At 44.2% G+C, this 27,166-nt stretch overlaps 2 protein-coding genes across 6 annotated transcripts; both read left to right on the top strand.

Annotated features, from left to right (window-relative positions):
• Positions 1-2,405: 2,405 nt before the first annotated feature.
• On the top strand, positions 2,406-14,045 carry LOC139421126 (glycylpeptide N-tetradecanoyltransferase 1-like). 5 transcript variants are annotated; one of them, XM_071171718.1, is made up of 12 exons: positions 2,406-2,530; positions 4,721-4,835; positions 5,092-5,236; positions 10,133-10,251; positions 10,425-10,516; positions 10,677-10,793; positions 10,962-11,132; positions 11,243-11,351; positions 11,506-11,676; positions 11,934-12,101; positions 12,762-12,899; positions 13,275-14,045. In XM_071171718.1, the coding sequence occupies exons 1-12, from the start codon at positions 2,424-2,426 to the stop codon at positions 13,293-13,295; spliced, it is 1,473 nt and encodes a 490-aa protein (XP_071027819.1). In that variant the 5' UTR covers positions 2,406-2,423; the 3' UTR covers positions 13,296-14,045. The 5 variants fall into 5 exon arrangements, with proteins under 5 accessions (XP_071027819.1, XP_071027821.1, XP_071027817.1 ...); XM_071171720.1 differs by having other exon boundaries at positions 2,414-2,530; positions 4,721-4,829; XM_071171716.1 differs by having other exon boundaries at positions 2,414-2,530; positions 4,721-4,829; positions 5,071-5,236.
• Positions 14,046-18,040: 3,995 nt separating this feature from the next.
• Positions 18,041-25,144, top strand: LOC139422194 (uncharacterized). The gene is made up of 8 exons (XM_071173361.1): positions 18,041-19,278; positions 19,532-19,728; positions 19,853-20,052; positions 20,180-20,279; positions 20,371-20,733; positions 22,920-23,076; positions 23,977-24,104; positions 24,289-25,144. Exons 1-8 carry the CDS (start codon positions 18,726-18,728, stop codon positions 24,658-24,660), a joined length of 2,070 nt encoding a protein of 689 aa, XP_071029462.1. The 5' UTR covers positions 18,041-18,725; the 3' UTR covers positions 24,661-25,144.
• The last annotated feature ends 2,022 nt before the right edge of the window (positions 25,145-27,166 follow it).

The following is a 27,166-nucleotide window of genomic DNA, read 5'->3' as shown; positions in this document are numbered from 1 at the left end:
GGCCAGTAACACAAGCCTACCAGACGAGCTGAACTACTTCTATGCTCGCTTCGAGGCAAATAACACTGAAACATGCATGAGAGCACGAGCTGTTCCGGAAAATAGTGTGATCACGCTCTCCGGAGCCGATGTGAGTAAGACCTTTAAACAGGTCAGCATTCACAAGGCCGCAGGGCCAGATGGATTACCAGGACGGGAACTGCGAGCATGCGCTGACCAACTGGCAAGTGTCTTCACTGACATTTTCAACCTCTCCCCGTCCGAGTCTGTAATACCAACATGCTTTAAGCAAACCAACATAGTCCGTGTAACCCAGAAACACTAAGGAAACCTGCCAAAATGACTACTGACCCGTAGCACTCATGTCTATAGCCATGCAGTGCTTTAAAAGTTTGGTCATGGCTCTTATCAACACCATTATCCCAGAAACCCTAGACACACTCCAATATGCATACCGTCCTAACAGATTCACAGATGATGCGTTCTTTATTGCACTCCACACTGCCCTTTCCCACCTGGACAAAAGGAACACCTACAGTATGTGAGAATGCTATTCATTGGCTACAGCTCAGCGTTCAACACCATAGTGTCCTCAAAGTTCATCAATAAGCTAAGGACTAAACACCTCCCTCTGCAACTGGATCCTGGACTTCCTGACGGGCTGCCCCCAGGTGGTAAGGGTAGGTAACAACACATCCGCCATGCTGATCCTCAACACGCTGATCCTGAGCACGCACCCTGCTCAGTCCCCTCCTGTACTCCCTGTTCACTTATGACTGCACAGCTAGGCACGACAGAACAGTGGTAGGCCTGATCACTGACAACGATGAGACAGCTTATAGGGAGGAGGTCAGAGACCTGGCCATGTGGTGCCAGGACAACAACCTCTCAACGTGATCAAGACAAAGGAGATGATTGTGGACTACAGGAAATGGAAGACGGAGCACACCCCCATTCTCATCGACGGGGCTGTAGTGGAGCAGGTTGAGAGCTTCAAGTTCCTTGGTGTCCACATCACCAACAAACTAACATGGTCCAAGCACACCAAGACAGTCGTGAATAGGGCACAACAAAACCTATTCCCCCTCAGGAGACTGAAAAGATTTGGTATGGGTCCTCAGAAGGTTCTACAGCTGCACCATCGAGAGCATCCTGACTGGTTGTATCACTGCCTGGTATAGCAGCTTCTCGGCCTCCAACCGCAGGGCACTACAGAGGGTAGTGCGTACAGCCCAGTACATCACTGGGGCCAAGCTTCCTGCCATCCAGGACCTCTATATCAGGCGGTGCCAGAGGAATGCCCTAAAAATTGTCAAAGACTCCAACCACCCTAGTCATAGACTGTTCTCTCTGCTACCGCATGGCAAGCGGTACCTGAGCGCCAAGTCTAGGTCCAAGAGGCTTCTAAACAGCTTCTACCCCCAAGCCATAAGACTCCTGAACATCTAATCAAATGGCTACACAGACTATTTGCAGTGCCCCCCCCCCCGTTTACGCTGCTGCTACTCTCTGTTATTATCTATGCATAGTCACTTCATAACTCTACCTACGTGTACATATTACCTCAATTACCTCGACTAACTGGTGCCCCCGCACATTGACTCTGTACCGGTACCCCCTGTATATAGCCTCGCTATTGTTATTTTACTGCTGCTCTTTAACTACTTGTTACTTTTATTTCTTATTCATATTTTTTAAACTGCATTGTTGGTTAGGGGCTTGTAAGTAAGCATTTCACTGTTGTATTCGGTGCATGTGACTAATACAATTTGATTTGATTTTGGATACCCCAGAACTCTTCTTAAGTACTACTTTAGAGTATTTTTACTTAGCTACTATACACCACTGGTATCATATGATTATACCCAGGTCAGGTGACAAGATTTGCTGGCACCCCCATACTGTCTATGAATGGCACATATCAACACAGGTGAGTCCAATGATGTATCTAATCCCTGGATTGCTGATGCCATAATTTGTACTTCCCAGAATGAGCCGTCCTTCATAGAAATGAATGGAAGTCTACAGTATTACAAATTACATGTATTTAAGTAACTTTTGTTGTAGTGGGGACAGTAAAAGAGGTACTTTCTAAAAACAATAGTTAAAGGAAATTTGTTTTATTAAATTGTTTCAATTTTTATTTTTAGTTCACATCTGAGCGATCATCTAGTGTGTATTTATAAATCATTGAGTGAGTCACAACTACGTGACATTGCTCAAACCTGTTTAGGGACTTGTACCTTAGGAAGCCTTATGCATCCATTTGCCTGCATCGAAAGTGTTGTTAAAATTAAGATTTCACAACCTGTCACATGAATGACTACAGGAACCAGAATGCACCACAACAGTCAGCCAATAGTATCGCAGGTTGTGTTGAGGAGTTGAATGCACGCGGTGTTTCTTCACTTCCTGGTTTAAAGATGGCGGATGAGAATGAGACAGCACCGAAGCCGGAGAAAGAAGAGGTAGAAGAAGACCATGGACATTGCAGTGATTGCGAAAATGAAGAGCATCACTTTGATGATGGGTAAGGGTGCAAACTTATTTTTGTAGCATTATAGAAAATGTGTCATGCTCTTACGCTCGTTTTAAAGATACGATGCAACCTAAGGTTGGGCATACCAATTCAACTAATCCCTCCCACTTTCTTTTGAACGATTGGTGATAACGGTTTACTAATTACCTGCTTTTCGCTCTGATTGGATCTAAATAGGGTATTTTCCTGTTGTAGGCGGGGTTTCAACCCATTCCTCCTTATGCTTTTATCGCGAGGCTTAGTTAACTACCTTTGGTCACTGTACAAGAAATTGAACCCATTATTATGATAAATTAAATACAGTTATGCGGTGAAGACCAAAACAAATCAGATTGCAGTAAAATATTAAACTGGAACACCTGGCATTCGAATCGAGAACAGCGCCCAAATGTTAAATACCACGTCCTAACTCAAATGCGAAACTAATAACGTTAGCCAACTAGCTAGCCAGCTATGACTTTTTACGACGTTGACTTGTTAGCTAGCTGACTCCCGAACTTATGACAGTGTCTGTCAAAAACAATCAACATATTATTTACTCTGATGCATCGTCTGTTTTCCTTTTCAGCACAGCAACACCAGCATGATGGGTGCTAATTTATTTAGTATATTTGGTTCATTTCTACCATGCGCTGCATGTTCTGTCCCCAGGAAATGTCACTTCTTATTTAGTGTAAAATGTGGATTCCAAAAGGCATTAAATATATGGTCAGGTGTACTTTACCATAACGCACAAATATGGCTATTGAAAGGGAATGTTATGCTTTTTAAAAAACATTATTTATCAACTTCCATGAAATATAAGCCTGATAATATTTTAAATATACATTATTTTATAGTCCTTGTTAAATTCTCTTATCAATAACGTTTTTTTCATGGTTATTGTATTTATCATTTAAGATGTTCTTTGTCCCTGATAGTTTGTTGTAATTCTCCATTTACGAAAACAATCCCTTTCTAAAATGACACCACATTCAGGAAGTTGCATAATTTCTTTGGTGGAAAAACGGTGGTGCAGAGGTACAACAATATAAACACAAATTTTTGTTATCTATTTTTCCATGTTTCATGTTGTTAGTCTGTTTGGCCCACTCATACATTTCTACCCTGTTAGGCTAAATTATAGAGAAAATTAACCACATTTCATATGTTTGATAGAGAAGTTAAAATCCTGTTCAAGTGATCACTATTATGCTACCTCATTCTTGCTCACTCACAGAGCTACCCAGTTAGGTTCCACCCTGTTAGTTGGAAAATGCACCCCCCCCCCCAAAAAAAACATAAATAAGTGCCAGAGTTTGAGCTCTAAAGCGCCCTTATTTTGCCAGGAGAAAATGAAAGTCACTGCTCAACATTCCTTCTGTAAATTGCAGGGTTGGCCTAACCATATAGTGACATGTAGCTAGCTTGCTATTTGTTTAGCTGGGATGCAACCATTGTTAAAACTCTCTTGCTTGCATTGAAGCTATATTTGTTCTTTCAACAACAACTGGGTGTGGATTACAGTCCTTGTGTGGCTTGACGATGTCAGCGTGTATGCGAGCATCTGGAACCCTGCTAGGTAGATAAATAAGTTAGCTATCAAATCAAATATTCATGTTAACGTTAGTTAGCTAAATGAAACGAAAGGGTGAATGGTTCTGGATGGTAGTTAGGCTCGACTGCTAGAATGGAAGCCTGTCGAATAAGCCATTGAATGCCATTGAATGCTTGGTCGTCTATTGTTCCCTCATACACACGTACACACAGACACGCATAGCCACACATACTCCCCCTGGGGGTCATGTGATTCACCATCTGTCCTGGTGTTACAAATACAGGCCATTCCCTAGCCTCACTCCCCTCTTGGACGCTAATGGGATTATCCCCTGTTCTTGTAAGTATACTGCTGTCTCCCTGTCCTGCCCAGGAAATGGGCCTTGGGGTGGGGGTGGGGGGCTCTTCTAGAGTCATTGATCAGGGGATGGAGGAATAACTCCAACCAATTTAAACTAGCTTAGGGATGAACTTTAAGTTATGTGTATTTGAGACAAAAGGTCACCACATGTTTGTTGCCAACCTATCTTAAAAAAAACTGGGTATTCTAGGATGGTAGTGAAGAGGACTGAAACAGTTGTGGCATTCTCCTGGCCTATGGAAAGTCTTATAGTTACATGTTTTTTTGTTGTTGTCCTATGGTAGTGACAAGGTCCAGGGAGATGACAGTGGTGCCAAGAAGAAGAAAAACAAAAAGAAGAAGAAGAAGTCTGGGGCAAATAAAGAACCTGCAGAGGAGGATCCGCTAGGCAAGGTAGATGTATGTACATGTGTGTAGGCCACGTGAGTGTTGGGGCAAATGGTTTTGCTTTGTGTTTGTGTCCCTCTGTTTGTTCCTTTTGCGAGAGTAGTGCTAGAAAGACCGACATTGACTTATTGTTCTGTAACTTTTGAAAACTGCCTCTACAAAACTGAATGGAGATTAGTGGGTGTGTTTGTCTGTGCAGACGTTGTTTTGCATTTGGCAATTTATTTCCTTTTCAACCCTACATTAGTCTTTCTCTCTCTCTACACAGGTGAACTCGCTGCCTGCTGATAAGCTGCAGGAGATCCAAAAGGCAATTGAACTTTTCTCTGTAGGCCAGGGCCCTGCCAAAACCATGGAGGAGGCAAGCCGACGCAGCTACCAGTTCTGGGACACACAACCCGTCCCCAAGCTAGGTATGACATTTGGCAGGGGTACAGAAATGTCTCCACAACCTCACTGTAGTGACTAGTAGGGATTAACACGGGTAACCGGGATCCCGGGACTGTACCGGGACCACTCTTCACATTTCCTGAAAAGCAAGAAATTACATAATTTTCCCCCAATGTCGCACTAATGCAATTCCACAAAATACACATGGTCCACAAAATACACTTGTGCAGTAGCAGATTGTCAAAAATAAAATAGCACAATATCCAAGCAGGTTGTCTCATGGAAGCCTTGAACCTAGCGTATTTACTTCACAAAGTCGCCATAAATTCACTGCCGGACTGCAGACGAGACCGGAATGCAGTTTAGATTTCTTATCAGAACTGAAAATTTGATTCTGGTCTGACCAAAGCTCGGTGAGCTGAAAACCTGAGCCCTGGTCCGACATCACAGAAATGAATCAGAATCATAAAACACAGGACGAGATGTTAAAACTGTCCATTGTGCCAATAGATGGTATGCGCTCACATGAGATTTGCAGTGATGTTGACAGAGTGGCATGGGAGGTTTATTTCTTAGACTGGGTTAAGATGTCAATTTTGGGACACATCCTCAGTAGTGTGCCTTCGAATCAGTGGGTGTTTCGGCCTTTAATCACTAAACACCCTCATCAAAGGTGACCAGCTAAATGGTGATCAAGCCTTAGCTTGTATCCCATGCCCCATTAAGATTTCCCACTGGACTATGCAAGGCAGAGTCGTCCTCTTCCCTGAGCCAGCCCAACAGCTGACCGCATACCTCATATGCCCTCAAGTTGGAGGGATCTGAATTGGGTTCTCAGGTGGGGGTGGGGGGTCATGAAGTTATAGCCCAGCAAGGGTCCTTCCGTTTGATCCAGATCCACTGGCTGCCTCTTTCAGCTGCTTGAGAAACTGCTCTGACGATCTGCCGCAGAGCCTGTCCATGGATTCCAAGTTCTTTCACCAACCTGATGGTGGAAGAAGCCACGAATCCTCTGCATCCCACTTCAACTGGCCAGACTTTTGCATTCCAGCCACGCTGAGTTGCGTCTGCTGCCAACTCTGTGTAACGCAGTTTCTTACGCTCGTAGGCCTCTTCAACAGAGTTTTCCCACGGGACTGTGAGCTCTATGATGTACACAGCCTTTCGTGAAGGGGACCAGAGTACCATGTCTGGCCTAAGGTTGGTAGAAGCAATCTCAGGTGGAAAAATGAGTTGCTGGCCAATATCGACAAGCATCTTCCAGTCCCGGGCCATGGCTAGGTGTCCAGTTTCTGGCTTCGTAGGAGGATGCTTGGGCCTTTTCTGTCCCTCCCGGATGAATATTGTTGTTTTGACGGGATTGCTTGTTTTTGGAGGTAATGAATTGGTTGCACTCCTCTTGATCTCAAGTGCTGCAGCCAGGCTCTTGGGGACCTGATTGTGCCTCCAGGTGTAGCGACCTTGTGAGAGGCTGGTCTTGCAACCTGTATATGCCTGAGAGTCCCTGGAGCTGGGCAGGACGGCAGGACATACCATTGATGTAGGTTTTTTGGTTATGGAAGCACATCATAAACAGCTCTTATGATGAAGCTGATGTTGCTTGCCTCCATTTGCCAAAGCTCACTCCAGTTGATCTTTCTCCTCTCCAGGCCTTCCCACCGCGTCCATTGCCCATGGTTAGCAAGAGAGACAGCCTTTGCACTTCTTGCAGTCTCCTCCTGTCTGCGCACCTCCTCGACCACCAGCTTCCTGCGTTCAGATGTTGTTGCCTTTGCTTGCTGCCAGGCCAAAGCCTCCTCTTTCATGCTGGATATTCCCCACAATGTCTTGGTGTCTCAGGGCTGATGTTGCTTGCTGCACAGCCTTGGATGATGTCCATTTCTGTCCAGTTTGTAGGGGAGGTGCAGCCTTGCTAATGGTCTGGTCTTTGGAGTCCTTCAATGTCATCTGAAGTCTTACTTTAGAGCACTTGTACTCCTCCGTTAGACTTGTAAGAGGTAGTTCAAGGACCCCTTTGCCATAGAGGCCGATGTTACTCAGGCATCGTGGGACACCCAGCCATTTCTTCACGTATGAGGTAATGGTTCGCTCCAAATGAACCTGGGGGGAAAAAGGCAGATTTCTAGAAAACAGTAGCGGAGGCGGGCGGAAGCGGAGTAAAAAGAGACCAGGAAACAGACATCGGGCCTAGAAAAAGTGCAGAGCGAGAACACACCATGCGCTGAATTAGTTGAGGAACATAATAACTCTCTGTATTAATGGAGGGCCTGTTTCGCAATTCAAAATAACGTCATTGGCGATCAAAGTCCCATACACACTCGCCCTTGTTAGATAACCTATGTCCTCGACAATTTTGTCTGTCATCCCATCTGGTCGTGCCTGTCTTGACTGCATCAATTTGATTTCAATGTTAGCCAGCTCATTTTTAGCTAGCTACAGTGCATTTGGAAAGTATTCAAACCTCTTGGCTTTTTCCACATGTTGTTATGTTACAGGCTTATTTTAAAATTGATTAAATCGTTTTTTTCCCCTCATCAATCTACATACAATTATCCATAACGACATTTAGAAATGTAAATATCACATTTACGTAAGTATTCAGACGCTTTACTTAGTACTTTGTTGATGCACCTTACGCAGCGTTTACAGCCTCCAGGCTTCTTGGGTATGACACTACAATCTTGGCACATTCTTCTCTGCAGATCCTCCCAAGCTCAGTAATTTTTGCAATTTGTTCCAGTCATTGGCAGCAGAGAACTGGAAGGAAAGGCGGCCAAAGGAGGTGTTGGCTTTGGGGATGATCAGTGAAATATACCTGCTGGAGCGTGTGCTACGGGTGGGTGTTGCTATGGTGACCAGTGAGCTGAGATAAGGCGGGGCTTTACCTAGCAAAGACTTATAGATGACCGTGGGTTTGGCGACGAATATGTAGCGAGGGCCAGCCAACGAGAGCATACTGGTCGCAGTGGTGGGTAGTATATGGAGCTTTGGTGACAAAATGGATGGCACTGTGATAGACTGCATCCAATTTGCTGAATACTGTGTTGGAGGCTATTTTGTAAATTACATCGCCGAAGTCAAGGATGGGTAGGATAGTCAGTTTTATGAGGGTATGTTTGGCAGCATGAGCGAAGGAGGCTTTGTTGTGAAGTAGGAAGCTGATTCTAGATTTAATTTTGGATTGTAGATGCTTGATGTGAGTCTGGAAAGAGAGTTTACAGTTTAACCAGACACCAAGGTATTTGTAGTTGTCACCATATTCTAAGTCAGAACCGTCCAGAGTAGTGATGCTAGTCGGGCGGCCGGGTGCGGGCAGCAATCAGTTGAGGAGCATGCATTTCGTTTTACTTGCATTTAAGAGCAGTTGGAGGCCATGAAGAAGAGTTGTATGGCATTGAAGCTCGCCTGGAGGGTTGTTAACGCAGTGTCCAAAGAAGGGCCAGAAGTATACAGAATGGTGTCGTCTGCGTAGAGGTGGATCAGAGAATCACCAGCAGCAAGAGCAACATCATTGATGTATACAGAGAAGAGAGTTTGCCCGAGATTTGAACCCTGTGGCACTCCCGTAGACTGCCAGAAGTCTGGACAACAGGCCCTCTGATTTAACACACTGAACTCTGTCTGAGAAGTATTTGGTGAACCAGGCGAGGTCGTCATTTGAGAGACCAAGGCTATTGAGTCTGCCGATAAGAATGTGGTGATTGACAGAGTCAAAAGCCTTGGCCAGGGCAATGAAGACTGCTGCACAGTACTGTATTTTATCAATGGCAGTTATGATATCGTTTAGAACCTTGAGCGTGGTTGAGGTATACCCATGACCAGCTTGGAAACCAGATTGCATGGTGGAGAAGTTACGGTGGGGTTTGAAATGGTCTGTGATTCCATTTAAGAATGATGGAGGCCACTGTGTTCTTGGGAACCTTTAATGCTGCAGACATATTTTGGTACCCTTCCCCAGATCTGTGCCTCGACACAATCCTGTCTCAGAGCTCTACAAACAATTCCTTCCAACTCATGGCTTGGTTTTTGCTCTGAAGTGCATTGTCAACTGTGGGACCTTATATAGACAGGTGTGTGCCTTTTCAAATTGTGTCCAATCAATTGAATTTACCACAGGTGGACTCCAAATGATGGAGGCTTATGGTAGAGAAATTAACATTAATTTATCTGGCAACAGCTCTGGTGGACATTCCTGCAGTCAGCATGCCAATTGCACACTCCCTAAAAACTTGAGACATCTGTGGCGTTGTGTAACAAAACTGCACATTTTAGTGGCCTTTTATTGTCCCCAGCACAAGGTGCACCTGTGTAATGATCATGCTGTTTAATCAGCTTCTTGATATGCCACACCTGTCAGGTGGAAGGATTATCTTGACAAATGAGAAATGCTCACCAACAGGGATATAAACATGTTTGTGCATAACATTTGAGAGAGAGAAGCTTTTTGTGCATATGAAACAATTCTGGGATCTTTTATATTTCAGCTCATGAAACATTTGACCTAGACTCTGCATGTTTATATTTTTGTTCAGTGTAGATGAATTATATTTAGACAGGCTTTTCATTGTTAAAATAGGCCAATGATTGTATTTGTTTCTTCTAAAAAGCGGTAGTGACCTGAAGAGATTTGATATGAGTAGTCCAATTGGGCACTCTGTTTTTGGACTAAACCTCCTATAATGGCTCCCGAGTGGCGCAGCGTTCTAAGGCATTACATCTCAGTGCTAGAGGCGTCACTACAGACCCTGGTTCAATCCCATGGTAGGGTTTGGCCGGGGTAGGCCGTCATTGTAAAATAAGAATTTGTTCTTAACTGACTTGCCTAGTTAAAGGTTAAATAAGATGTATGCTTTGTATCTTTACATTGATTATGCAGATTACTAATATCCTCTTACATTGCGTTTTGTTGTTTACCTTAGGGGAGATGGTGACATCACATGGTTCCATCGAGCCTGACAAAGACAACATCCGGGAGGAGCCCTACAGCCTTCCTCCAGGCTTCACGTGGGACGCCTTGGACCTGGGCAACGCCGCTGTGGTGAGCAGGCTCCTCTACAACCCCTCCACCCCAGAGTGTCCCAAAACAATATAGTGATAGCAATCAAAATACTTCACTTGTGGTTATTCCAACAGCTGACCCCACTTTACCCTACTCAATTTAACCCTAGACCTTTTTCCCATGGCTCAGTCTGTTACTCTTCCTCCTCTTAGCTGAAGGAGCTGTACACTCTGCTCAATGAGAACTACGTGGAGGATGATGACAACATGTTCCGCTTCGACTACTCCCCAGAGTTCCTGCTCTGGTAACCCTTTATTACTTAGCTACGTCACCTTTGTTACATAAATGAGACTAGACAGCTATTTTATGTTTTATCTTTTAAAGGCAGGTTTTTTCTTTCTGACCAGGTAAACCTGGCCCATAGTTGGGAACTGACCTGTAATTGTAACGTCTCTCTCCCTCAGGGCTCTGCGCCCCCCCGGCTGGCTGCCCCAGTGGCACTGTGGGGTGAGGGTAAACTCCAACCAGAAGCTGGTGGGCTTCATCAGTGCCATCCCTGCCAACATCCGCATCTATGACCAGTCAGTGAATATGCATCATGCTCCCATACACTGTAGTATTTTAATATAGCTAACAATAGGGATGTAATATTCATTTGCTCCTTGACTATATCATTTATTGTGTTCATTTGCTGTAAGAAGGCAGACATTAAGAGGCCTTAGTCACTTTAGACTGTTTTTGTCATTTAGAGATAAGAAGATGGTGGAGATCAACTTCCTGTGCGTCCACAAGAAGCTGCGCTCCAAGCGGGTAGCGCCAGTCCTGATCCGAGAGATCACCAGACGGGTCAACCTGAAGGGCATCTTCCAGGCTGTCTACACCGCTGGTGTGGTACTGCCCAAACCTGTGGGCACCTGCAGGTGGGTCACTGAGAGACACACCAACCACACCAGACAGATACCCATCCAACCAAATTCATATGCTCTTAAACACAAAAAGAAAGTGATTATAAAATCTGTTATCTGTATAGGTACTGGCATCGCTCTCTGAACCCACGCAAGCTGATCGAGGTGAAGTTCTCTCACCTGAGCCGGAACATGACTATGCAACGCACCATGAAGCTGTACCGTCTGAATGAGGTGAGTCCGTGAGCAAAGCGCCATTAGGAGGCTATCCTCTGCACAACGCCTGACTGCTCAGCCATCACCGGATGCCTCTATTTGAAATGTCTATTGTGTTGACAAACTCTCCATTGAAAATTATTGCCATGACCTTCCATCTCCTTCTCTCCAGTCCCCAAAGACGTCTGGCTTGCGGCCGATGACCAGGAAGGATGTCCCGGCCGTGCATCGCCTGCTCCTAGAGTACCTGAGCCAGTTCCACCTGGCCCCTGTCATGAGCCCCGAGGAGGTGGAGCACTGGCTGCTGCCCCAGGAGAGCATCATCGACACCTACCTGGTCGTAGTCAGTACCATTAAATAAAACGTACACTACCGTAGACACCCATAACATTACAACACCTTACACGCTTAGTATATATGGTATACACTAAGTAGACCATTACACACGACCATATATGGACAGCTACCCAGATACCCTCTACTCTTCTATCTCTTGACAACATTGTTCACATTATGTCAGTGCTCTGGAAATGCATTTCACACAAATCTAAAATAGAGTGAATGTAAAGTTGGAGGACGTGTGTCTTCTCTCTGTGGCAGTCCTCTGGAGGCAAGGTGACGGACTTCCTGAGCTTCTACACGCTCCCCTCTACTATCATGAACCATCCAGTGCACCGCAGCCTCAAGGCAGCCTACTCCTTCTACAACGTGCACACCACCACCACCCTGCTGGACCTGATGTCTGACGCACTCATCCTGGCCAAGTCGGTGAGTTGGTCCTCTTCAGGAGGCTGGGGATCGGCGGTCAAATGGGAGTTGGATTTGGGTACCAGGTCAAATATTTACTGTGTAAACTGAGTATACCAAACATTAGGAATCCTCCTAATATTGAGTTGCACCCCCACTTATTTGCTCTCAGAACAGCCTCAATTTGTCGGGCTATGGTCTGTACAAGGTGTCAAGTGTTCCACAGGGGTGCTGTCCCATGTTGACTCCAATACTTCCCACAGTTGTGTCAAGTTGGCTTGATGTCCTTTGAGTGGTGGACCATGCTTGATACACACAGGAAAATGTTGTGTGAAAAATCCAGCAGCATTGCAGTTCTTGACACAAACTGCTGTGCCTGTTACGTACTACCAAACCTGTTCAAAGGCACTTAAATATTTTGTCTTGCCCATTCACCCTCTGAATGGCACACATATCTTAGTTGTCTCCTCCCATTGATCTACACTGATTTGAAGTGGATTTAACAAGGGACATCAATAAGGGATCCTAGCTTTCACCTGGATTCACCTGGTCAGTCTGTCATGGAAAGAGCAGCTATTCTTAATTTTTTGTATACTCAGATAACGATGAATTATACACAACTCAATCCCTCTCCCCCATCTCTCTGTATCCCTCTCTTTCATCCCTATCGTCAATATCCAGAAAGGGTTTGACGTTTTCAATGCACTGGACCTGATGGAGAATAAGACTTTCCTTGAGAAGCTCAAGTTTGGCATCGGAGATGGGAATCTACAGTATTATCTGTACAATTGGAAGTGTCCTAGCATGGGATCAGAGAAGGTGCGTCATGGTTCATATTTACTGATAGTTCAGTCAGTTCCTAGAGAGATGACTATTTTTCACATTGATATAAATTATCCATGGTAATATGATGATATTGAAACAGCGTTTTGTGTTCCCTAGACTGTACTGTAAACCAATGGGTATTTAGATCATGCCTATGGAGATATCCACCACTAAGAGCTAAATAGTTATTTTTTCTAGTACAAAAGGAGGAAGTGTGATGAGAGAGGGAGGGAACCATTGAGTTGATTATCTTGCTATCACAGTTAAGCCAGGCAGAGAAGTATACAGGCCTCACAGAACTCATCGTGTGTTTTCTCATTTTAGCTTCTGGTGCAACTATCATAAGCTTCCTTTTTCTGTGGTTCACAGGTTGGCTTAGTACTACAGTGACATCCTCCACCCCCCCACCCCCCCACTGAGCGTCACAGTTAGGCCAGGAGACCACAAAACGCACTGACCACCTGACAGATGGACCGATGGACTTCCTGCTTCAGGAAAGAGAACCCACCGCCCATTTTTACTTCTTGACCTTTGACCTGCACTACTACTACTGCTGCCAGGCAGGGAGTCGGGGAAGTTGGTCCTTCTCCACGCTCTCTCTCTCTCTCCCTCCCATCACATGGACCTTAAGCCATTTTAGTTACCATCCCAACTGAAGTCTGTCATGATTGTACTAGATATCTTATACACACACTGCACAATTCGCCAAATAACACACACGTGTAACTACACAACATACATGTACAGTAAGACAGACATGACAGGAAAATTATACTAACACATACTGACCCAGGGGTAGGCAACTCCAGTCCTCCGGGGCCTGATTGGTGTCACATTTTTTCTTCATCCCTAGCAAACACAGCTGATTTAATCAAATTGCATTCTAAACTGAAAATCGTGATTATTGGAGTCAGGTGTGTTAGCTGTGGCTGGGGCAAAACTGGAACACCAAGCAGGCCCTCGACTGGAATTGCCCACCCCTGCACTAGACGCTAACATTTTATATTCATTCATGTGTGCAATGCGCTTTTTCAAAACAAATCTCTCATCATCCCCGAAGTACAGTGTTGGAGAATAAAAAATCAAAACGATCAAAAACATTTAAAAAGGAAGAACTAAAAAAAAAAAAAAAAAAGATAAGGTAATTAATATCCAAAGTGGACACAAGACAAGGGCTTCTGTCAATGTTTTTCTTCTTTTGCTATTGAAGCTTGAAACTGCAGATTTACTATCAACCCCTCCATTTTCTTCACTGTACGCGTTCTAGACTTGACTCTGTACACAGCTGACCGAGGGGTAAATGAGGGGTTTTATCCTTCATCTTTTTCTTTTATATATATATATATTTTTTGTCCCATCTTTACTAACTGTCATGACCCATTCAGAAGCCCTGTTCAGAAGAAAATACAACGATGACCGTTTAAATGGAACAGCTTTCAACAAGAACTTAACAAAGTGGAGTAGTTCGGACTGTTATTTTTAAAGTTCTTTTTTTTTAAAGCTGCGGCCGGGAGAGCAGTTATTTGGAGTAGGGAAATGGTTGGGTGGGGGCTGCTGAGACGGGGCACGGAAGGGACTGGATACTGTTTGTGGGTAGAACACCTCTGAAATTGAGAATCAAAACTGTCAAGGATTTGGGGACTTGGGCCGGGGAGGGGGCTGGGTAACACCCCAAGTAAACCTATTTGTTTTTATGTAGAGTGTTGGATGGGATGCAAACCGAAATGAATAACGGGTCTCATAGTTTTATGATGCAGGAAAACAAATGTGAAGATGCAGGGGAATTTTTGTGCAAAATAAAATATAGAAGTTGCTGTGAGGTTTTGTAATGGTTGATCTCAGGTGATTTCTATCCTTTCGTTTATCATGAAGATATTCACTGACTTACTTCTGCCTTACCCATCACCTCTTCGGCTTAAGAGGTGTGACTCCAAAATCGGTCCAAATAATTCATTTGGATTCTGTGCTGCCCTGTTCTAAGCCAATTGTAATTTTCCTAAGTCCCTCTTTGTGGCATCTGACCACATGACTGAACAGTAGTCCAGGTGCAACAAAACTAGGGCCTGCAGGACCTGCCGTGTTGATAGTGGTGTTAAGAAGGCAGAGCAACACTTTAATATGGACAGCCTTCTCCCCATCTTAGCTACTGTTGTATCAATATGTTTTGACCAATCCAGGGTTACTCCAAGCCTTTGATGACCAATGAGGAGCAACAGGGAGGTGAAGGCCCCCAGCAGCTTCTACACCAGGGGTATTCAACTCTTCCCCTACGAGGTTCGGTTTTCTGTTCAACCTGGAGCGGAGACTTTGAAGCAACACAAAACCTAGGCACAGATACATGCATATACATACACATAGATTTAGTACTGTAGATATGTGGTAGTGGTGGAGTAGGGGCCTGAGGGCACAAGCTGTGTATTTTTAAATTGTATGAACTGTCTTCATTTTGCTGGACCCCAGGAAGAGTCTGGCAGCAGCTAATGGGTATCCATAATACATACGAATAATTAAGTGCACCACAGGTCTAAATCAGTCCCTGATTAGAGGGCAAACAATTAAAAAATGCAGTGGAACTGGCTTCGAAGTCCAGAGTCGGGTTCGACACCTTCTCGTGAGTGTAGTGTCCTATGGTAAGGAAATATTTTTGTCTTTAAACCTCTTCACCTCTTGAGCATATTATTGTTTTCCAAGGATTTTCTTGCAGAGAGGTTTGGCAGCATCGGTTGCTCTTCACTTCACAGGATTGGTCTCACTGATTCATGGAGAGGGTACGTGGATCTGGGTGGGTCACACTCCCTTAGATTAAGGGCTTACAATCGGTTAATCACTATCTATAATAGCTTATGCTTGACTATTACAGAAAACCATTGGGCCAGAGCCATACATTTAAAATAAATATATGTATCTGAGTTTGCAATAAAAGGCTGACTGTTCAATCTTGTTATTTTACGTTTTTTCCGGTGGCTGGGGGAGCTCTTCAAGGTTGTGGCTGTATCCTCCAGATGACTGTCTGAAACAACCCACAGGGCTGTCTTCCACTGGTAGATTTGTCCTGCCTCTGCTGAAAAGAGCATATGCAAAATTATACGTTTTTACTAATAGTGTTGTGGGAGTCTTCAAGACACACTTCAAGAACTGGAAGGAAAGTCGGCCAAAGTAGGAATTGGCTTTGGGGGTGACCAGTGAAATATACCTGTTGGAGTGCGTGCTATGGGTGGGTGCTGCTATGGTGACCAGTGAGCTGAGATAAGACGGGGCTTTACCTAGCAAAGACTTATAGATGACCTGGAACCAGTGGGTTTGGCGATGAATATGGTCGTAATGGTGGGTAGTATATGGGCCTTTGGTGACAAAATGGATGGCACTGTGATAGAGTGCATCCTATTTGCTGAGTACAGTGTTGGAGGCTGTTTTGTAAATGACATCGCCAAAGTCAAGGATCGGTAGGATGGTCAGTTTTACGAGGGTATGTTTGGCAGCATGAGTGAAGGATTCTTTGTTGTGAAATAGGACGCTGATTCTAGATTTAATTTTGGATTGGAGATGCTTGATGTGAGTCTGGAAGGAGAGTTTAGTCTAACCAGACACATAGAACATGTGGACAACTACAAATGCCTAAGTCAGAACTGTCCAGAGTAGTGATGCTGGACAGCGGGCAGGTGCGAGCAGAGATCGGTTGAAGAGCATGCATTTAGTTTTACTTGCATTTAAGAGCAGTTAAGGTCCACGGAAGGAGAGTTGTATGGCATTGAAGCTCGTCTGGAGGTTTGTTAATACAGTGTCCAAAGAAGGGCCAGAAGTATACAGAATGGTGTCGTCTGCGTAGAGGTGGATCAGAGAATCACCAGCAGCAAGAGCGACATCATTGATGTATACAGAGGAAAGAGTCTCCCCGAGAATTGAACCCTGTGCCACCCCCATAGAGACTGCCAGAGGTCTGGACAACACGCCCTCCGATTTGACACACTGAACTCTGAGAAGTAGTTGGTGAACCAGGCGAGGCAGTCATTTGAGAAACCAAGGCTGTTGAGTCTGCCGATGAGAATATGGTGATTGACAGAGTCGAAAGCCTTGGCCAGATCGATGAATACAGCTGCACAGTATTGTCTTATCGATGGCGGTTATGATATCGTTTAGGACCATGAGCGTGGCTGAGGTGCACCCATGACCAGCTCGGAAACCAGATTGCATAGTGGAGATGGTACGGTGGGATTCGAAATTAACGGTGATCTGTTTTGTTAACTTGGCTTTAGAAAGGCAGGGTAGGATAGATACAGGTCTGTAACAATGGGTCTCAGGATCTCGTCACGGTATCTCTGCATTCAAATTGACATAAAATGCAATTGTTTTTGTTATCCATAGGTTATGCCTGCCCATACCATAACCCCACTGCCACCACGTTGAAATCCGCAAACCGCTTGCCCACACAACGACATGCACGTGGTCTGTGGTTTGACTCAGTTGGCCTTACTTCCAGGTTCTCTAAAATGGCATTGGAGGCAGCTGAGGATAGATAAATTAACATTCAAGCCTCTGCCAACAGATCTGGTGGACATTCCTGCAGCCAGCATGCCAATTGCATGTTCTCTCATATTGAGACATCTGTGGCATTGTGTTGTGTGTTAAAACCACACATTTTAGAGTGGCCTTTTATTGTCCCCCAGCACAAGGTGCACCTGTGTAATGATCATGATGTTTAATCAGCTTCTTGATATTCCACACCTGTCAAGTGGATGGATTATCTTGGCAAAGGAAAATACTAACAGGGATGTAAACAAATTTGAGCACAACATTTGAGAGAAATAAGCATTTTGTGCAGATGGAAAATTATTTCAGCTCATGGGACCAACACTTTACATGTGGCGTTCATATTTTTGTTCAGTGTATTTTGTCAGCTCTTTCAACACTGTCAGGGGGCTGGTCAGAGCTATTACATTTTTATATTTATCCATTAAAAGCAAAGGGGTTGAGTCTCTGGGGAAACAATTATCTTTATGACATTTCCTCTCTGCGGTGTGTAGGCAAATGTTATGTGTAATTGGCACCATTACTGCCGAATAATTACAGTCAAATCTCTGTACACTGACTGGCCTCACACCGTTCTCTTTTTTTGACGCTTGCGGTCTCTTGCTGATGACGTTTTATTTAGGGGACGACAGTTAGCTAGATTCAATAGCTAGCTACAACGTTTCAAAATGTATATATTCATGTTTTACGCATTGTAGCTTTGGTTTAAAGTCCCAATCCCGCGTAGACTTCAAGTATTGTTTCGATCATTTTCAGTGAAATGTTGGTGACGTTAACTAATTTAATCGAATAATTTACAGAGATAGCTTGTAGGAAATGATTAGCTAGCGACCTTGTTTTGTTGATAGCAAGAGTAATGGGAGCAACAATGGGAAAAGGGGATACCTAGCCAGTTGCACAACAATGTATTCAACCGATATGTGTCTTCAGCCTAATTTGGTAGTAATGTAACTAGTTAGTGATCCAGTATCTACTAGCTATGTTGACATTGTTTTTTGAGTTGCCAAGATAGCTGTAGTTTTAGGGTAATTAGCTAATATGATTGTTCTTAGTAAAATTCATATCACTCAGTGTGTTTCTCTGGTTGACGCTCCAAGCGAGAGAGGCTTCGAGATGTTGTGGTCATATCAATTATCAGAGAGGAAGAAATTAAACAATAACTTACACTAGAAAATCTTTGACAATACCCAGTTTTGGTGTTTTTTAATAGACTAGCTAAAAACAATCCCATAGAGCTCTAACCTGTGGTTGGTGTCTAAAGTCACCGAGACAACCAGGTAAAGCTGTGCCAAAATGGATGTCCAGTTGTCCATCAGCTTCCTGAGGGACAGACTGGGCGGGACCATTGACGAGGCAGTGCGTACAGCAGTGGAGTCTGTGCTGTGTGAGACTGTGCGTCTGTTAACCGGGCTCCAAGGGGACCAGCAGCATGGACTTTCCTCAGTGACCCAGAGGGACCAGGACACCCTGGGACTGAAGCAGAGGTTTGAGGCCCCCAGCGGGGGTGACTGGAGGGTGCAGGCTGGGTCTTCGGGGGCATTCTGTAACACAGGACCGAGGGTTAGTAGTGGGCGCTGCAACACTAAGAATCCAATGGGTCAGACCACTTGCTCAACCTCCCAAGCATCACAAAGGACCACCGTGGAGCCCCATCCCCAGGAGGTGGTGGAGGACTGTGCTGGACTGCCTGACCCGTTTGACCTTGTGTCGGCTGGGCCAGTGATGGTGGACTATGAGGAGGGTCAGGGCATGGGGATCCCAGAGGAGTGGGAACTGATGAACAGAGTGTACAAGACGGAGCACAATGAAGACATGGCCCTTATTGATGGGGGCGGTACCACTCAATGTAAGTTCTGACTCAATGTAGTGAAAGATGGTTGTGAGGTAGTTTCACAGAGAAAAGGCAGCTTTAGTGAGAGCCTCTCTTGATGTCTTGACTTGCAGTATTTTCATGTAGCCTCGCAAGCTGCCTGATATCTCAAGCTTACATTAATGGTATAACCGTACAGCGAACCATTCATGTAAGCTCGCGAGGTCTGGCGGCTTGCTAGGCTACCTCTCATGCGCTTCCCCATTATCTCCCCTCTGCAAATGTTCAGTTGCAGATGACCACAGGCTGCATGAAGGAGACCAGAGGACTGTGGCTGTGCCCCTGGAGGGAGAGATGGCTGCCAAGCCCCAGGACGCATTGCACCCCTGCTTCAGCCCAGCCAACATCAAAACAGAGCGACCTGAGATGGAGAGATGCTGCATGGCTGAGGAGGCCCTTGCTCTGCCTCTGGCTCATCCTGCCAATGTGAGTAAAGCACATCTACTCAGTCCTCAAACGCCGACCTCGCAATCTCATAAACAATATAAGGCACTAAATGTTCACTGACATAATGTGCGCCTCAGTCCTTATCTAAACCTGTCATTCTCAGAGTGGTGTGGAGGCCGGTGAGTTTGGGCAGGAGCAGGTGGAGGCTGGTCCACAGGACTTTGTAGGTCGCCTGCGCCTGTGGCTGGAGCAGCTGTGTCCTGAGGTGGTCCGGGAGTACGAGAGGGAGGGCTGTCTGTGTGAGCTGTCCCGCAGGAAGCTTATCAAGTTCTCTGTGTCCTTCATCGTGGAGGAGTTTGGATTGTGAGGAGCTGATTGTATGTGTATTTGGGCTGAGAAGGGACGTGACTGAGAGAGCAGAGATTTTGTTTTCTATTTAGACTCAATGTTTTGTGAGTGTTTCTGACGTTTAATCTCCTGTCCTCTGCAGCTACCCTACCTCTGCTCAGAAGACCATGCTGGCAGAGCACATAGTGGAGCTCTTCCCAGGACTCAGGCTCTGTGCACCCTCTGCTGGCATCAACGGCATAGTGAGCTAGTAAATTGATTAGTAGTGTAAGATTCACATAATTCTCAGTTACTGAGAAGACGACTGTCCTATCATTTTTTCTCCCTGTGTAGGAACACTTGTACGACCCTTTGTCCCGTACGGGTTACATTGAGACGCGCCTGCGCAACTCTCGACGCACCCTTGAAGACCACAAGAAGAAGTATGTGCTGAAGAGGCGTCGGCCAGAGCCAGGCTTGGCGGACCCTCCTGTACCTAGATTGGGGTCTGGGCTCCTGGAGAGACAGTCCAGTGAGGAGACCCAGAGGTGGATGGAGCTGATGAAGAGAACCAGGCCCCTGACCAGGAACCTGCCTGCCATCCACAGTGCTATGGACCTCACATTCAACGCACGCAGGAGGTGGATCAGCAACACACGGCCTAGTATGAGGGCTGTGTTGGCCGAGTACCCACGTTTTCTTGACGTTCCCACCACGGTGAGTCCAGTCTTCATGGAGAAAACTACGGATGCTCACAAGACTAGAAAGGCCACAGATAAACTTGTATTAGGGTCATTCCATGTCATTTTAGCCAGATATGACACCCACCATCTCAAATTGATATTGAAATTGTTTCTGAAGTTAGAAACCGATAAGATCAGCATTCCTGCAACATTATTTTGATGAAATATAATTCAATTTCTGAGAAAGTAAGCTAATTGATTACACCCAAAATGGCCCTTTTTTTGATTTATAGGATTCATATAATATTCCAATATTCCATTCTAACAATGAGGTAAGATACTGTATGAGGAATCAAAGAAGTGGTCAAAGCCACCCACTGACCCCCACACACACACACACACACACACACACGCCCAACAGAGTATACCGTATCAGTTCTCTATGTCTGACAAGTAGTATGGAGCTGCGGCCCAGAGAATTGTTTCTTCATCCTATGTAATCTGATCCCCCCCCCCCCCCCACACATCCTACATACCGATATTACCAGATTTGACCACTAGAGGGTGCTGCTCATTTTATTAGATGATAACCCCCCCTTCAATGTTAATGGGATAGTTCACCCAAATTACAAAATTACACATTGGTTTCATTACCCTGTAAGCAGTCTATAGACAAGGTATGACATCAGCCAATTGTTTGGTTTTGTTTACCTGGCAAATGTTTAAAATGCTAACTTTTCAGCGTCGGTGGCACAAATCCAATGCAAGTCAGTGGTACCTAATTTGAGCATTTTTGCGTTTCCTATCCAAATCATCTACAGGTAACTGCCAAAATAAAGGAAATACCAACTTAAAGTGTCCTAATAGGGTGACCAGAACAGCTTCAATGCTCCTTGGCATAGATTCTGGAACTCTATTGAAGGTATGCGACACCATTCTTCCATGAGAAATTCCATAATTTTTTAAAACCTTTATTTAACTAGGCAAGTCAGTTAAGAACAAATTCTTATTTTCAATGACAGCCTAGGAACTGTGGGTTAACTGCCTTGTCCAGGAGCAAAACAACAGATTGTTACCTTGTCAGCTCGGGGATTCGATCTTGCAACCTTTCGGTTACTAGTCCAACGCTCTAACCACTTGGCTACCTGCCGTCCCAAATGGTGGTGGAAAACGCTGTCTCAGGTGCCGCTCCAGAATCTCCCATAAGTGTTCAATTGGGTTGAGATCTGGTGACTGCCATGGCATATGGTTTACATCGTTTTCACGCTCATCAGACCAATCGTGCCCTGTGGATGGGGGCATTGTCATCCTATGGGGGCTTATCCATGGTGGCCAAAATAATGGCCTGCCCAGCATTTTTATATATGACCCTAAACTTGATGGAATGTTTGTTGCTTTTACTCAAAAACCACACCTATGTGGAAGTACCTGCTTTCAATAGACTTTGTATCCCTCATTTACTCAAGTGCTTCCATTATTTTGACACTTACGTTATAAGTAACATCATTGAGTTACACAATAAATGTTAAAATACTGATTTTGAACATGAAATGCTAATATAGGTACCATTGACTTGAATTTGATTTTTGCCACAACGGCTTAAAAGTTCGCATTTGAAACAGTGGCCAACAACCAAAGCATGGGTTGCTGTCATACCTTGTCTGTTGACTGCTTACAGGGTAAGGATACCAATATAATTTTGTAATTTGGGAACAGTTCATTTAAACATTGAGTTTGGGGGGTGGGTAGCTTCAAAATTGTTTTAAAAACCTAATAGCAGGAACAGCACCATCTAATGGTCACCCTGGTACTATCAGTACATAGGATGGGATATAAACATAACTTCAATGACAAATTTCTCTGAACAGGGGGATAGAAAACGTCACTAAATTCTCTGAGAACACATTAGATAGGATGAAGAAACAATACTCTGTTCCGCAGCTCCATACTACTTGACAAACACAGAGAACTGATACTATATACTAGTTGTTGGGGTGGGATTGTCGTGGAGGGTCCGTGTGTGGCTTTTGACTATTCCTTTGGATTCTTCATGTCTATTTATTGAATGTTATATGAATCCTACAAATTCAAATGAACAATTTGGATGCGATCAATTACCTTAATTTCTCAGAGATCAAATTATATTTAAACAAAATAATGTTGCAGGAATGATAATCGACTAAGTGTATTATTGCGATCTGAAGGTGTTTGTTTGTTCAGATTGACCTGGAGTTTGAGAGGATGTTCCCAGGTAAAGGCCACTCCTTCCTGGCCCAGTGGTCGTCGTTCGTGTTGCCCAGGCTGTACCAGATTGCAGAGTGTGAAAAACACCCGGACATCTCTGCACTTCTCCAACTGGCTGCCACACAGCAAGGAGGTCAGAGGTTAACTACACTGAACAAAAATATAAACGCAACATGTAAAGTGTTGGTCCCATGTTTGAGGAGCTGAAATATGAAATCCCAGAAATGTTCCATACGCAGTTTATTTCTCTCAACTTGATGCACAAATTTGTTTACATCCCTGTTAGTGAGCATTTCTCCTTTGTCAAGATAATACATCCACCTGACACGTGTGGCATATCAAGAAGCTGATTAAACAGCATGATCATTACACAGGCACACCTTGTGCTGGGGACAAGAAAAGGCCACTTTAAAATGTGCAGTTTTGTCACACAACACAATGCCACAGATGTCTCAAGTTTTATTGGAGCCAAGCTGACTCCAGGAATATCCCCCAGAGCTTTCTCTACCATAAGCTGCTTCCAACGTCGTTTTAGAGAATTTGGCAGTACGTCCTATCGGCCTTACAACCACAGACCATGTGTAACCACACCAGCCCAGGACCTCCACATTTAAAAAAAAAAAAAAAATGTTTTAACCTGTGGGATAATTTGGTTGGGGTGCTGAGGAGTATTTCTGTTTTATGTGGGGAAACGAATTATGTTTGGCTGGGTCTGGCTCCGCAGTGGGTGGGCCTGGCTGCCATCCATGGCTGCACCCCTGCCCAGTCATCGGAAATACATAGATTAGGGCCTAATACTGATTTCTTTATATGAACTGTAACTCAGTAAAATATTTGAAATTGTTGCATGTTGCTTTTCTTTTTTTTCACCAGAATACACGGAATAGACACTTTACGGTCAACCTCCTGATCAGCCATTAACAGACTGACTGAAAATGATCTGTATGATTTACTCAGTGGTTAGAGTAATAGGAGAGTAGATTGCTGTGGTTAAGTTTTTTTACGTATTTGTTCCTCTCTGATTCCTCTGCAGACTCCTACACCATGACTATGCTGAAAGTCCTGATCTATGTACTACCACCAACAAACACCAGTAGAGCCTCCTTACCCTCCAGGAGCAGTGTCAGGCAGGCCATTCGGTATCTGGTGGACATTGTACCGGTGAGCAACACAGTATTTTTCTTCCTGGTCAGACTGAGCAGTAAACCCAGACATTTCCTCATTGCCATATAGATTAAGTTTGTGAACTAGTGGAATTTTAGAAGATACGGTAACAATTTATGTTTTGAAGGAATGTAATTGAAGAATCCCCTTGAAAGACCTTTCCTCCTTTGTTCCTCTACAGATAGACACCATGGTGTCCTCCTTATTCTGTGACCTTACCTCCTTGGAGGGCCCAGAGTCTGTGTCCCACGCTCAGCCCTACATATTGAGCGTGGGGCCCCTGGAGGCCCCTGGCCGGCAGCTTTGCATCGTGTTCCCTGTTGATAGGATTGCAATCCCCCTGCCTCAGGAGGGCCTGAGCAATGCACTGGACAAGCTTTTCAAGCTTCTGCGTGTGTTTGAACTGGGGTACCCAGATCAGCTAGCCTCCCTGTATGGCTTCCTTGAGCACCTGTATGGGCTGGAGATGACCCCACAAGATAACCATGACTCCCCCAGTGGCAAGGGGTCAAAAGTGCTTGAACTTTTATCACGGCTCCACATGCCCTCCTGACAGAAGGCATAGATCTATACAAGAATTGAACTCGCCCCACAGACTTACCTTTTATTTTTTTAACATTTTATTATAGCTGTCCTTTACAGAACACCTCCTTTACTATGTTCTGGATTTGCCCCAAAATTAAAGTATGTCAGACTGAACTGAGCAATGCTGATGGATCACTGGTGTTATACCTTCATTATACAGTACCAGTCAAAGGTTTGGACACACCTACTCATTCAAGGGTTTTTCTTTATTTTTTAATATTTTCTACATTGTAGAATAATAGTGAATACATCAAAACTATGAAATCATGTAGTAACCAAAAAAGTGTAAAACAAATACAAATATATTTTAGATTCTTCAAAGTAGCCACCCTTTTCCTTGACAGCTTTGCACACTCTTGGCATTCTCTCAACCAGCTTCATGAGGTAGCCACCTGGAATGCATTTCAATTAACATGTGTGCCTTGTTAATTTGTGGAATTTCTTTCCTTAATGCTTTTGAGACATTTCTTTCCTTAATGTATTTGAGCCAATCAGTTGGGTTGTAGGGGTGGTATACAGAATATATACCTACTTGGTAAAATACCAAGTCCTTATTATGGCAAGAATAGCTCAAATAAGCAAAGAGTTAGCAAAGAGACAGTCCATCATTACTTTAAGAAATGAAGGTAGGTCAATCTGGAAAATTTCGAAAACTTTTAAAATTACTTCAAGTGCAGTCACAAAAACCATTAAGCGCTATGATGAAACTGGCTCTCATGAGGACCGCCACAGGAAAGGAAGAGTTAGAGTTACCTCTGCTGCAGAGGATAAGTTCATTAGAGTTACCAGCCTCAGAAATTGCAGCCCAAATAAATGCTTCAGAGTTCAAGTAACAGACCCATCTCAACATCAACTGTTCAGGTGAGACTGCGTGAATCAGGCCTTCATGGTCAAATTGATGCAAAGAAACCAGTACTAAAGGACACCAATAAGGAGAAGAGACTTGCTTGGGCCAAGAAACACGAGCAAAGGACATTAGACCGGTGGAATTCTGAGTCCGAAGTTGAGATTTTTCGTTCCAACCGCCGTGTCTTTGTGAGACGCAAAGTAGGTGAAAGGATGATCTCTGCATGTGTGGGGGTGCTTTGCTGGTGACACTGTCAGTTATCTATTTAGAATTCAAGGCACACTTAATCAGCATGGCTACCACAGCATTCTGCAGCGATACGCCATCCCATCTGGTTTGCGCTTTGTGGGACTATCATTTGTTTTTCAACAGGCACAACACACCTCCAGTGTTATTTGACCAAGAAGGGGAGTGATGTAGTGCTGCATCAGATGACCTGGCCTCCACAATCACCCAACCTCAACCCAATTGACATGGTTTGGGATGAATTTGACCAGAGTGAAGGAAAAGCAGCCAACAAGTGCTCAGCATATGTGGGAACTCCTTCAAGACTGTTAGAAAAGCTTTCCTCATGAAGCTGGTTGAGAGAATGCCAAGAGTGTGCAAAGGGTGGCTACTTTGAAGAATGTCAAATAAACAAATAGAAAAATATTTAACATTTTTTTTTGGTTACTACATGATTGCATATGTTAGTCTTCACCATTATTTTACAATGTAGAAAATAGTAAAAAGAAAGTCAAACCCTTGAGTGAGTAGGTGTTTCCAAACATTTGACTGGTACTGTATATTCACTGAGCTTCTCATTGACAATGCAAATACTTGCATAAAACTAACATCTTGTATGCATTTTCTGTGGGGGGAAATGATACTGTATGTTGTACTTTAGGATACCTTTTCAGTTTTTGCTCAATTGCTTTAGTATTTAACTTGCTCATGATACTGTTGTGGTTTGCTTTTTTTTTTAATAAAAAAAAAATGTGAATGTGAAAAACTGGTGAGGTATGTAATGGTATAATTTTCTGTCCTGTCAACACATTTAAGTAATGCATGACTAAGTGATAGACTATACAAAGAGCATATATTTAATCGGTGGCAGCAGTCTAATATGGCCTCGGATGAACCTGCCTATGGGCCATCACTTCACCAGGTGAAGCCAGTGAGGGAGGAGTGCGCAACAATCTGCGCCACTCCCTTATGTCGTCAATGAGGCAGCATGATCCATCGTTCAGAAACATCTCTTTTCCATATGTTATATGTTCAAATTTTCAAACTAGTTTTATGTGGAAGGCAGATACGTTGTCAAAAGCAAACACTTTTGCAATTGAAAACAGAATCCTACTCATTACTCCACGTGCTGACCTACGTCACTTTTGTTTTGAGACTATTTATATTGAACAGAAATATAAACGCAACATGTAAAGTGTTGGTTTCATGAGCTGAATTTTTTCAGATGCACAAAAAGCTAAACAAATTTGTTTTACATCCCTGTTAGTGAACATCTGGCTTCTTCACCTGTGGGGTCGTCTGAGACCAGCCACCTGGACAACTGATGGAACAGGAGTATTTGTGTCTGTAATAAAGCCCTTTTGTGGGGGCCAGTCATGTGAAATCCGTAGATTAGGGTCTA

This window comes from Oncorhynchus clarkii, chromosome 12 (genome assembly GCF_045791955.1).
Source record: "Oncorhynchus clarkii lewisi isolate Uvic-CL-2024 chromosome 12, UVic_Ocla_1.0, whole genome shotgun sequence".
Taxonomy (NCBI): Eukaryota; Metazoa; Chordata; class Actinopteri; order Salmoniformes; family Salmonidae; genus Oncorhynchus; species Oncorhynchus clarkii.
This window is presented reverse-complemented; position numbering and strand designations above follow the sequence as displayed.

Excerpts from the sequence above, each read along its gene's own strand:
- LOC139422194 (XM_071173361.1), top strand. The coding sequence starts at position 18,726 with ATGGATGTCCAGTTGTCCATCAGCTTCCTGAGGGACAGACTGGGCGGG. Across the intron at positions 19,279-19,531 it reads TGGGGGCGGTACCACTCAAT|TTGCAGATGACCACAGGCTG; the intron begins GTAAGTTCTGAC and ends GCAAATGTTCAG. Across the intron at positions 20,280-20,370 it reads CTGCTGGCATCAACGGCATA|GAACACTTGTACGACCCTTT; the intron begins GTGAGCTAGTAA and ends CTCCCTGTGTAG.
- LOC139421126 (XM_071171716.1), top strand. The coding sequence starts at position 2,424 with ATGGCGGATGAGAATGAGACAGCACCGAAGCCGGAGAAAGAAGAGGTA. Across the intron at positions 12,102-12,761 it reads CACTCATCCTGGCCAAGTCG|AAAGGGTTTGACGTTTTCAA; the intron begins GTGAGTTGGTCC and ends GTCAATATCCAG. Across the intron at positions 12,900-13,274 it reads CTAGCATGGGATCAGAGAAG|GTTGGCTTAGTACTACAGTG; the intron begins GTGCGTCATGGT and ends TGTGGTTCACAG.